At 35.3% G+C, this 13285-nt stretch overlaps 1 protein-coding gene across 3 annotated transcripts in view; it reads right to left on the bottom strand.

Moving 5' to 3' along the window:
• Positions 1–13285, bottom strand: part of LOC110148106 (membrane cofactor protein-like) — a 100164-nt gene that overhangs the window by 19432 nt on the left and 67447 nt on the right. For all 3 annotated transcript variants that reach the window (XM_070473851.1, XM_020910006.2, XM_070473850.1), the window contains 5 exons: positions 12579–12761; positions 6401–6448; positions 2386–2439; positions 1648–1683; positions 691–1114 (listed from right to left, as the gene is read on the bottom strand). In XM_070473851.1, the coding sequence (XP_070329952.1) occupies positions 691–1114; positions 1648–1683; positions 2386–2439; positions 6401–6448; positions 12579–12761 (745 nt within the window). The remainder of the gene's footprint in view (positions 1–690; positions 1115–1647; positions 1684–2385; positions 2440–6400; positions 6449–12578; positions 12762–13285) is intronic.

The raw sequence follows: 13285 nt of genomic DNA, 5'->3' as shown, positions 1-13285 counted from the left end.
ACAATATGAATTTGTGCACTTTTTGAATTCTCAGTACCTCTAGCAGACTTTTTTCATCTTTATAGATCAAGACAAAGCTAATGAGATGCCTTGTAAATCCTACTCCTTTCAGTAATTTTAACCCTATCAGTTTCACTGCCACTAGCAAATTAAGAAAACATAAAGGGGAAATCAAATAATGTAGCTTTTAATTCTTCAGTATAACATATAAATAACTCTAAATGAAATCAGTTTTTAGCTACACAGCTTCTTACACTGACATACGTTATACAGACACATGGAGATCTTCATCATAAAAATTCTAGTGACTATAAATGCCAAACTCTTCACAGAGAACCATTTAAAAGTTCATCTGGGCCACTAATCCAATCTAGGGAGGAGGATATACCTTGGGTGGGGAAAACCCCATAACCATCCATGATTTGCTGTAGAACTTAAAACTCAAACTCCACCGAAATTTTTCTTACAGTCATAGTAGCTGAAAAAATTCTGCACAAATTCCTCCTGTTGCAGTGATATTAAAAGCAGCTAAAAACATTTCTAATAATGAAATGAAATCCAGACAGTGTTCTCATGCAGGCATATTAAAAAAATATATAGTATGCAATACAGAAGACAAACAAAACTGCACAAAAATATGTCAAAAGTAAAAAGGCTAGAATAAGTTAGAGGAAATGTGTTTTGATTTACCCTTTCATCTCCTTCTCCTCTTTCTGCTTCTTCTCTTTCTCCTTCTTCTCCTTCATCTCCTTTTCCTTCTTCTCCTTCCTCTCCTTCTCTTTCTTCTCCTCCTTCTCCTTCTCCTCCTTCTCCTTCCTCTCCTTCTCCTCCTTCTCCTTCCTCTCCTTCTCCTTCCTCTCCTTCTCTTTCTTCTCCTCCTTCTCCTTCTCCTCCTTCTCCTTCCTCTCCTTCTCTTTCTTCTCCTCCTTCTCCTTCTCTTCCTTCTCCTTCCTCTTCTTCTCCTTCCTCTCCTTCTCCCTCTCCTCCTTCTCTCTCATTTCCCTCTCTTCTTTCTCTTTTATTTCCTTCACCTTCTCTTTCATACCCTCCTCTTCCTTCTTCCCACTGAAAAGACATCTGTACAGGCATGTACAAACTACTATAACAGCAACAACTACAAGAAAAAAAGAAACAAATGACATATGATACTGAAAACTAACTACCAAGATTCCAAACCAAGCAGAAGAAATCAATGTTAGTTATGTTTATTTCTGACCATTTTCTAAGATCAGAAAATATTATTTTATTTAAGCCCATGTACACTTACATTGCATCTTGATTCTTCAGTATCTAAATCCAGCCCCCTGGAATCACTTGAACAGTCCACAGTAAGTTAGAGCCCTTACTTAATTTAGAAAATTATCCAAAGCATATTTGGGAAGGAGACTCACAGAATCAAAAGTCACAGTCATTTCCATGACCAATTGGAAAAACATGTATTATTTAGGGTTTGTTACTAAGAGGACATGTAGAATATAAAACAACATACAATCATCAACATAAGGCAGTGTATCATAAAAAAGGTCAGTATTAGTAGACTGTTGAACTGAAAAAACTATAGTAACTGAAAATCATTGAAAAAATAATGCACATCTCATCTTCATATTATATCATTATTTAAGTGGTATTAAAATTTGAGATACTTACTTGCAGTAAGAATAGCGAGAGCAATGATTCCTGCATCTGAGAAAAAATTTTAAAAGTTTTGAAGATATGGAACACATATGGATCCCAGATAGCAGCTATACTTTAATTTTGATCAGATCATCTAAGAACTACAGCAAAAATGTTTATCAATCTAGTTTGAGCATGACTGCTGAGTGCATCCCAGTCATTTTGATCACAGAACCCTTTTAAATAGATTCCAGGTACAGGATCCATCTTGTTACACTCTCAATAGGAACCCCCCTTTTCATTGTGTGTGCTATAGCTACCAGACCAGGTTATTGAGCACAGCTTATTAGGGGCTTCCTAAGTGGCTCAGTGGTAAAGAATCTGTCTGCCAATGCAGGACATGCAAGAGATAGGGTTCAATCCCTGGGCTGGGAAGATCCCCTGGAGGAGGAAATGGCAACCCACTCCAGCATTCTGGTAGGCTTACAGTCCATGGGGTCACAATGAATTGGACTTGACTTAGTGATTGAGCACACAAGCACACCAAGACTACTGGAATTCACCAGATTAGAGAAAACTACCTACATGTGTCTATATATACCACTACTTAACATCTGTCATGGTATCTGCATTAATAAAATAATTGTAAATGTCAATTGCTACTATCTGTGACACATTGCTTCTTCCCTACCTACCAATGATTGAACCATGATGTTTCGATATAGAAATCTAAGGTTTCATAATGCAGGTTATTAATAATAAAAATAATACCTAAATCCTCAAAGTCTTCAAGTGATGGTATTTCTTCAATGGGATTGGGATATCCTAGGGAAAAAAAATTGGAAGTAAGTTAAAAGGAAGACTAAATAAATCTTAAAGATCTATAAATTCATTGCTGTTGGTTTTGTGCATTTTCATAATTCATAATTATAATTTTCCTTATAAATTATATGAATGTTTCTCATTCAAAGTTGCATCATTAAATATTATAAACTTTTATTTTTCCTTATATTATATTATTATATTCAATGCCATTAGCATTCCTCTTCTGGTCTGTTGATAGTCCTGTGACTAACTCTATGTTCAGCAAGCAAATTTATCATCAGCATACTCTTAAAATCAGCCTTGAATTCAGTGTGATTCTAGATAAAGGAGGGCTTAAAAGTGATTTAGAAATTGCTCTGGAGTAGACTCCTCAACATAATACTGGTCATTTATACAGTACTCATAGCTAACATCATACCCAATGTTGAACAACTAAAACTTTATTTTCAAGTCAAGAACAAGACAGAATTCCTGCATGTGCCACTTCAAGTCAGCATAATATTGGAAGTTTGGGTCACAGTTATTATGCAAAAAAGTAATTAAAAATATCCAGATGGGAAGGAAAAAATAAAATGATCTGTTTATAGATGACATGATCTTTCACATAGAAAGCTCTCTAAAGATAACACATACATTCACACAAATGCACACAGTGCTAGAACTAGTACATTAATTCTGCAAAGCTGAAGGATACAAAATCAACACACGAAACACAATTGTGTTTCTATACACTAACAATGAACAATCCAAAAAGGAAAGGAAACAAACAATTCAATTCACAATGGCATAAAAAATAATAAAATACTCAAATAAGTTTAACCAAGAAGATAAAAGACTTATACATTGAAAACTATTTAAAAAATGCTGAAAGAAAGTGAAGAAGATTTAAATAAATGAAGAAGATTTCAAAACTTACTAAAAAGCTACAATAATCAGGACAATACTGGCATACAGACAGACATACAGACCAATGGTATAGAATATAGGGCCCAGAAATAAACCCTTGCTTATATGGTCAAATGATTGTTCACAAGGGTGCTAAGAGCATTCAATGGGGAAAGGGTAGCTTTTTTCGACAAATGATTTTCAGAAAACTGGATATCCATATGCAAAGAATGAAATTTGACATCTGTGTTATACCATATACAAAAAGTAATTAAAAATGAATAAAAAAAACCAAAGGACACAGAACTATAAAACTCTTAGAAGAAAATAAAGAGGACAATTTCATAATATTGAACTGGAAAGGATTTCTTAGATGTGACATCAAAAGCACATGTAACAAAGAGAAAAATAGATATATCAGACTATATCAAAACTAAAAACTTTTGTGTATCAAAGGACACTATTAATAAAGTGAAAAGCAACTCATAGAATGAGCAGAAACATCTGCAAATAATAAACATGATAAGGGATTAATATCCAAAATATACCATACACTTCTAAAACTCAACAATAACACCAACAAAAAGCCATTTTACAAATAGGCAAGAGACATGAATAGACATTTATCCAAAGAAGATATACAGATGGCCAAGTAGCACATGAAAAGCTGCTCATATTTGCTAATCATTAGGGAAATGCAAATAAAAGCCATGAGATACTACTTCACACCTGTTAACTAACAGATAATTCCGGTTGTTATAAAAACCAGAAATTAACATGTATTAGAAAAGAGGGCAAGAAATTAGAAACTTTTCACTGGTGGGAATGAAAATGGTGCAACCAATTTAAAACTTTTTTTTTTTTAAACGGAGGACAGTATTTTCAGTTCCTTTGAAAATTAAACAAGAATTAACATATAACCCAATAATTCCACTCCATGGTATATACCCAACCCCCAAAAATAAAAACAGGGACTCCAAACAGATACTTAGATGCCAATATTCTGAGAGGCATCATTTAGAATTGTAAAAAGGTAAAAACAACCCAGTATCTATTGACAGATGAAATTACAAATAAAATGTGGTATATACAAACACTGGAATATTTTCAGCCATAAAAGGAATAAAGTTCGGATATAAGGTGGATGAGCTTTGAAGACATTATGCTAAGAGAATTAACCCAGATACAAAAAGACACATGCAAAATTCTAATTAAATGAGGTATCTAGGTAAGTTAAACTCATAGATATAGAAAGCAGAATAGAGGTTACTGAAGGTGGGATGATGGTGGAGAAAGAAGCATTACTGCTCATAATGGGCATAATGTTTACTCTCAAGTGGTGAAAAGTTTTAGAGATAGTAGTGAAGGTTGTTCAACAATGTGAATACATTTAATGCCACTAAATTGGCTGAAGTGGTATGAAAAATTAAATAAAAGTTGATCTCAAAACACTTGGGGGAAAAGACAAGTTATTCAACAAATGGTGTCACTTTGCCATTGGATGGGGGTTGGGTGAAGTGAAGAGGGATCCAATCTCATTCCATATCATAATAGATTTCAGATGTACCAAAGAATGCAATCAGTATGCATGATTGATATGTTTATATAATTTTGGCATGGGGAAATCCTGAAGCTTTTATAAGAAAGACACAACACTCATAGCCATCAGACAAAAGATCCATACATCCAGTTACCTATTAGTATACAACTTTTGCACACATAAATGGCCTCTGATAAGAGAATAGTTAAATAAAATATAATGGTGCATATGAAAGTCATCATTTAAAAGGATAAGAATAACTCAAACTATAATTCCAATACAAGACATTAAGTAGAAAAATGCAAGTTTCAGAAAAATGTGAACAGTATGGTGTCATTTTTGCTTAAGAAAAAAAGAAACAGACACCAAATCAAATGTGTAGCTACACATGTAAGACCTTTGACATATAGAAATAGATACAAAGACACCTTAAACTATTTTTGTTCGTTTTTAGCTTTAATTTTTAAAATTTTCTTAAAATTATGAAAGGATAATAACACATTTTCAGGAGACCTGGCAAATACAGAACAAAGTTACATATAATTCTACTATATATTATAACTATTTTTAAGTAGATAAATTAAGATTTTTAGTTGGAGTTTCAATATCAAAATCTCAAAAGTTAACAGGATGATTAGACAGAAAAGTAGAAGGATATAGTAGACCTGAAAAGCACTATGAACCAGTTCAACGTAATTAAATTTATATAATTTTCACACAAAGGCAGGATACAAATTCTATTCAAGTTCCCATAAACTATAAACCCAGGAGACACTGGAACATATCCAATGACATAAAACAAGGTGAAAAATTTCATGGTTTAAAAGTATTGAAATCATACAGAGTCTATTATCTTATTATTGTGGAATTATGCTAGAAATCATTATCAAAAGATATTTGAAAATAACCTGCATAGTTTCAAGTGCAATGTGACATTTACCAAGAGAATTTTTTGACTTAGCCATTTGAAAGCCTCAGTGAAATTAAGACAAAAAACAAGAAGGCAATTGCAGAGAAGAAAGTATTTAAATGAGAAACTGATATCGAAATGAGAAATTAATTTCAAAGATACTTTAAAAAGCCAATCAATCTGGAAATGTTTACTTTTATATGAGGAAGACACCCTAAACTATTAAGAGTGATAATAGTAACAGGCTATAGAAAGATAAGAAGAACTCACCTTTTACTCTTGTATACATTGGCAATATTTAAAAACATATATTCATATATAAAACTAGTGACTAGTGGAAGTAAAGCAAAAAAAAAGAGAGAGAAAGAAAAAATAAACTAACAACCCTCGGAAAAAACTTCATATTAAAGGATTTTATAAGTCCAAATGAACAATTAAAAATATTTTAGAAACTTAATAGAAAAATGAACAAAAAGCATGAATAAATGCAGACAATAAAAAGTTCAGTCTCACTGATAATTAAAGTAATGCAAAGTAAAATAAAACATATGATTTTGTACCCATATACAGCAACTTTTGCACCTTATAAAGCTCTTAACTAGAAGTAGGATAAAGAATTACTGAACCTGGATATTGTGAAAGTGGAGTCTTTGTTGGATGAGTCGGCCTGTAACCTGGAAAAATAAATTTGACTCCATTCACCAGACATATCAATACAAAATTATGAATTTAACTTTCATTTTTATTCTTTAAAAATTATATCTTAAATAAAACATAGACTCAGAACTTTGCACTTCTCGTTCTGGGTTTAACCTAAATAAATATTTGCACAAGTACATAAGGATGTATGTATAACATGTTCACTACAACTGAGTATTTTATAATGAACAACCTAGTAGATAATTAACTAATAATAAACCATAAAATTTGTGTTATCTAAAAAAATCCAGGTAGAACCATATTCCATACTTCTTTTTCACTAAGGATGTCTTAGATATTTGTTCACAATTGCACATTTAGATCTGACTTGACACCATTAACTCAGATGACCATTATATCTACTACTGTCAGGGCAGGAATCCCTTAGAAGAAATGGAGTAGTCATCACAGTCAACAAGAGTCTGAAATGCAGTACTTGGATGCAATCTCAAAAACGACAGAATGATCTCCGTTTGTTTCCAAGGCAGACCATTCAACATCACGGTAATCCAAGTCTATGCCCCAACCAATAGTGCTGAAGAAGCTAAAGTTGAATGGTTCTGTGAAAACCTACAAGACTTTCTAGAACTAACATCCCAAAAAGATGTCCTTTTCACTATAGGAAACTGGACTGCAAGAGTAGGAAGTCAAGAAACACCTGGAGTAACAGGCAAATTTGGTGTTGGAGTGCAGAATGAAGAAGGGCAAAGGCTAATAGAGTTCTACCAAGAGAACGCACTGGTCATAGCAAACACCCTCTTCCTACAAACAAGAGAAGACTCTACACATAGACATCACCAGATGCTCAACACTGAAATCAGACTGATTATATTCTTTGCAGCCAAAGATGGAGAAGCTCTATACAGTCAGCAAAAACAAGACTGGGAGCTGACTGTGGCTCAGATCATGAACTCCTTATTGCCAAATTCAGACTGAAATTGAAGAAAGTGGGGAAAACCACTAGACCATTCAGGTATGACCTAAATCAAATCCCTTATGATTAAACAGTGGAAGTGAGAAATAGATTTAAGGGACTAAATCTGATAGAGTGCCTGATGAACTATGGACGGAGGTTCGGGACATTGTACAGGAGATAGGAATCAAGACCATCCCCATGGAAAAGAAATGCAAAAAAGCAAAATGGCTGTCTGAGGAGGCCTTACAAATAGCTGTGAAAAGAAGAGAAGCAAAAAGCAAAGGAGAAAAGGAAAGATATACCCATTTGAATGTGGAGTTACAAAGAATAGCAAGGAGAGATAAGAAAGCCTTCCTCATTAATCAATGCAAAGAAATAGAGGAAAACAATAAAATGGGAAAGACTAGAGATCTCTTTAAGAAAATTAGAGATGCCAAGGGAACATTTCATGCAAGGATGGGCTCAATAAAGGACAGAAATGGTATGGACCTAACAGAAGGAGAAGATATTCAGAAGAGGTGGCAAGAATACACAGAAGAACTGTACGAAAAAGATCTTCACGACCCAGATAATCATGATGGTGTGGTCACTCACACTCTCCTAGAGCCAGACATCCTGGAATGTGAAGTCAAGTGGGCCTTAGGAAGCATCTCTACAAACAAAGCTAGTGGAGGTGATGGAATTCCAGTTGAGCTATTTCAAATGCTAAAAGATGATGCTGTGAAAGTGCCACACTCAATATGCCAGCAAATATGGAAAACTCAGGAGTGGCCACAGGACTGGAAAAGGTCAAGTTTCATTCCAATCCCAAAGAAAGGCAATGCCAAAAAATGCTCAAACTACCACACAGTTGCACTCATCTCACACACTAGTAAAGTAATGCTCAAAATTCTCCAAGCCAGGCTTCAACAATATGTGAACTGTGAACTTCCAGACGTTCAAGCTGGTTTTAGAAAAGGCAGAGGAGCCAGATCAAATTGCCAACCTTCGCTGTATCATCAAAAAAGCAAGAGGGTTCAAAAAAAACATCTACTTCTGCTTTATTGACTATGCCAAAGCCTTTGCCTGTGTGGATCACAATAAACTATGGAAAATTCTGAAGGAGATGGGAATACCAGACCACCTGACCTGCCTCTTGAGAAACCTGTATGCAGGTCAGGAAGCAACAGTTAGAATTGGCCGTGAAACAACAGATTGGTTCCAAATAGGAAAAGGAGTACATCAAGGCTGTATATTGTCACCCTGCTTATTTAACTTATATGCAGAGTACATCATGAGAAATGCTGGGCTGGAGGAAGCACAAGCTGGAATCAAAATTTCCAGGAGAAATATCAATAACCTCAGATATGCAGATGACAAAACCCTTATGGCAGAAGTGAAGAAGAACTAAAGAGCCTCCTGATGAAAGTGAAAGAGAGTGAAAAAGTTGGCTTAAAGCTCAACATTCAGAAAACTAAGATCATGGCATCTGGTCCCATTACTTCATGCAAATAGATGGGGAAACAGTAGCTGACTTTATATTTTTTGGGCTCCAAAATCACTGCAGATGGTGACTGCAGTCATGAAATGAAAAGACATTTACTCCTTGGGAGAAAAGTTATGACCAACCTAGACAGCATATTAAAAAGCAGAGACATTACTTTGTCCACAAAGGTCCATCTAGTCAAGGCTATGGTTTTTCTAGTAGTCATGTACGGATGTGAGAGTTGGACTATAAAGAAAGCTGAGCGCCGAAGAATTGATGCTTTTGAAGTATAGTGTTGGAAAAGACTCTTGAGAGTCCCTTGGACTGCAAGGAGATCCAACCAGTCCATCCTAAAGGAGATCAGTCCTGGGTGTTCATTGGAAGGACTGATGCTGAAGCTGAAACTCCAATACTTTGGCCACCTGATGCGAAGAGCTGACTCATTTGAAAAGACCCTGATGCTGGGAAAGATTGAGGGCAGGAGGAGAAGGGGATGACAGAGGATGAGATGGTTGTATGGCATCACCGACTCAATGGACATGGGTTTGGGTAGACTCCAGGAGTTGGTGATGGAGAGGGAGGCCTGGCATGCTGGGGTTTATAGGGTCACAAAGAGTCAGACACCACTGAGTGACTGAACTGACTAAAACCATTATATAATGCTAGTGATCCTTTTGTTGGAGTCTTTCTCTAACTGAGGATAAAAAATGACTGACAATCCTCTAAGGAGAGTTTATTTTTTATTAAAAGAGGAAAGATCCCTGTAGTCTTTTCACATGCTTTTTCTAACAAATTATTCACCTCTTCTTCACACAGTAAACTGTATCAGTGTTTTAAAAGTCCTTGATTATTGTTCAGTTACCTTGATCACATTTGACTCTTTGCCAGCCTAGCATTTTGCATGATGTGATCTGCATAGAAGTTAAATAAGCAGGGCAACAATACATAGCCTTGTTGTACTCCTGTCCCAATTTTGAGCCATTCTGTTGTTCCATGTCCAGTTCTAACTGTTGCTTCTTGCCTGCATACAGGTTTCTCAGGAGGCAGATAAGGTAGTCTGGTGTTCCTATCTCTTTAAGCATTTTCCACAGTTCGTTGTGATTCACACATCAAAGTCTTTAGCATAGTCAGTGAACCAGTAGATGCTTTTCTAGAATTCCCTTGCTCTGTATGATCCAACGGATGCTGGCAATTTGATCTCTGGTTTGTCTGCCTTTTCGAAACCCAGCTTGTACATCTGGAAATTTTCATTTCACATATGCTGAAGCTTAGCTTGAAGGATTTTGAGCATTACCTTGCTAGCATGTGAAATGAGCACACTTGTACGATGGTTTGAACATTCGTGGCATCGTCTTTCTTTAGGATTGAAATGAAAACTGACCTTTGCAGTGGCCACCGATGAGTTTTCCAAATTTGCTGACATATTGAGGGCAGCACTTTAACAGTCACATCTTTTAGAACTTTAAATAGCTCAGTTGGAATTCCATCACCTCCATTAGGTTTGTTCATATAATGCTTCTTGACGCCCACTTGACTTCACACCCCAGGATGTCTGGCTCTAGGTGAGTCACCGCAGGATTGTGGTTATTCAGGTCATTAAGACCTTTGTTTGTACAGTTCTTCTCTGTAATCTTGCTACCTCTTCTTTATCTCTTCTGCTTGTTAGGTCCTCGTCATCTGTGTCCTTTATTGTGTGCGTCCTTGCATAATATGTTCCGTTGATATCTCCAATATTCTTGTAGAGATCACTAGTCTTTCCCATTCTACTGTTTCCCTCTCTGCACTGTTCACTTAAGAAGGCCTTCTTATCTCTCCTTGCTATTCTCTGGAACTCTGCATTCAGTTGGATAGATCTTTCCTTTCTCCCTCGCCTTTAGCTTCTCTTCTTTTCTTGGCTATTTGTAAAGCCTCCTCAGACAATCACTTTGCCATCTTGTATTGCTTTTTCTTCTTATGAAATGTTTATATATCAACAAACACTGTATACACCACACTGCATAGTCTCACTAACCATATGAGTAAACATGGATGGGACAATGAGAATAGATTTCAATAAAATATTTACATGAAATATATATTTATATATTTTATATACAAAATTTTATAATTTATTTACCATATACATAAATAGATACATTTATATATAAATATATGATATATATATATATATATGTATATATATATATATATGCCATCCATCAGAAAAACATATTTCTCCCCACAAAACTTCATAGCAAAGTACTCAAAGTACTCACCAAAGTACTCACCAAAGTCCTCAAACAGGCTACTGGGTACCAGGTTTATAGGAATTACAAAAAGGAGTTCTACTTACCATGTTAACATGAATAATGCCCCTCAGTACTTTAAAATACTTGGACAATAGGAAAACAAATTAGAAGCCAGTAAGTGACATTTGTTTGCATCAACAGACACCAGGAAACTAGAACCCACAGAAATGATGTTATTTGACTGAGCAGAGCCCCGCTAGGACCCTCAGAGCATTCTGCCCAGGCTAACCCTCTTCTGAGTGTTCCTCTCGTCTTTCGCTTCTGATGCAACTAAATAGAAGCAGTCAGAGAAAGCAGCCCTGAAATTAGGAAGATGATTTCTTCCACTATATCAAATAGTCTCTTATTAAGTCTTAGGAAGAGCAGCTGACATATAGTCCCTGCCAGAAATCCTCCACGTCATTTCAGTAAGTAAGGTCTTTTCATGTTTTTCAGTTAAGAAATTTACTTTCTGTTGCCAAATAAAAATGCCCAGGAAACAGAAAAATAATAATTGTATGAGATGGGAATGATGGGGGCGGTAGAAATACTGGTATTATTCTGGTGACAGCAGAAATTACCCAGTTTTATGAAAAGAACCAAGATGGCTGCAGTCTGGAAAATGAAACATAGTCTTGGATCAGGAAAATATTCTCTAAATGTGATGCTGGAAGTCATACAAGCTACCTTTTAAGAGCTTTCTAAATGCCAGGCACTGTGCTACAGGGCTTTAAATGGACCTATTTTAACTCTGCTCTCACCCAGTGAGGAAAGCACTAAACCTTTACATGGAAGTAAACATATGTAAAGTTTACATAACTTGCCCAAGCTTACACACTTGTTGATATCTGCAGACCACAACAGATACTTTTAGAATAACTAAGTATAACCAAATGGCTGTAGATATGTTCTTATTTTTATTACTGAAAATGATGAATGAGTGTAAATCGTATGAATTTAAAGAGTTTTTTTTGTAAAATATAAGCAAGAAGATACTAAATCTGAATGGCTCAAAATTGTGAGCTTTGTATTGAGAGAAATCACCATTGAAAAAGAAATAATCTAGGGCCATCCAGTTGAGATTACAGCTTTCATTTCATTTATATGAATTATGCCTCTCATTCTTTTCTTGACTTAAATAGGTAAAAATTCTAATGCTCCAGTTTACTTTGAAAGATGGTTCCCCATTTATTTTTATACATAAAAATACTGAGCAAGAGAAATAGATACTCCTGCATTATTTGCTAACATAACGTGCTAAGACTCCATAAAAACATACCAAATCACAATAGAATTCTCTGTAAATTCTGACATACATCTGCGATGGAAAAGGGTACAAGACAGAGTTAAATACTAAGATTTTTTTCAATTATTCTTATCAATTATTATCAATTTTTTAAATTAGTCTTAAAAACTAAAAGACAAAATTAGAAGAAGCAAAAAGACAACACTTGTACCTTTAATACATGTTGGCATCTCAGGTTCCCAAGTGTCATTACCACCACAGAACACTAGACTGCTGCCATTAAGGTAAAAACCCTGGAGGCATTCAAACACCACCACTGATTGGTACGAAAATTTTTCTCTACTTCCTGACACCATTATTCCATGTTCGAGAAATGGTCGTTCACATTTGACAACTGAAAAGTGGAGAAATCCCAGAATTAATAAAAAGCTGCTTTCACACAGGACCAGAAAAACTAGTGCAAAGTGGGAAGAAAGAGGCCAGCAATAAAAAGCAAGATGCTAATTGGAAAAAAAAAAAAAAAAGACTTCATTTGTGCATTTGAATTCCAGGGAAATAGATTTAGAAAAACAACATTTTTCCATTTAGAAGCAACTGTCATTATAGTTTATTGGCTTTCTACATTTTTTGTATGTTGATCCTATATTTTGCAACCTTGCTAAAACATCAGTCTTTGAGACAATCACGTTGTAAGTGAATACGGACTATTTTATTTCTCTCTTCCCAACATTGTTCAGTCGTTCAGTTGTGTCTGACTCTTTGTGACCCCATGGACTGTGGCATGCCAGACTTCCCTTTGTTGAGAAGTTCTATATTCAGTAAGGATCTTGTTTATAATTTTCTTTCAAATTTTTTGTCTGCCTTTGGTATCAGGGTAAAGTCCCCATGAAGTGAGTTGAGAAGCACTTGTTTCTCATA

The sequence above is a fragment of the Odocoileus virginianus genome, chromosome 11, assembly GCF_023699985.2.
Source record: "Odocoileus virginianus isolate 20LAN1187 ecotype Illinois chromosome 11, Ovbor_1.2, whole genome shotgun sequence".
Classification (NCBI taxonomy): Eukaryota; Metazoa; Chordata; class Mammalia; order Artiodactyla; family Cervidae; genus Odocoileus; species Odocoileus virginianus.
This window is presented reverse-complemented; position numbering and strand designations above follow the sequence as displayed.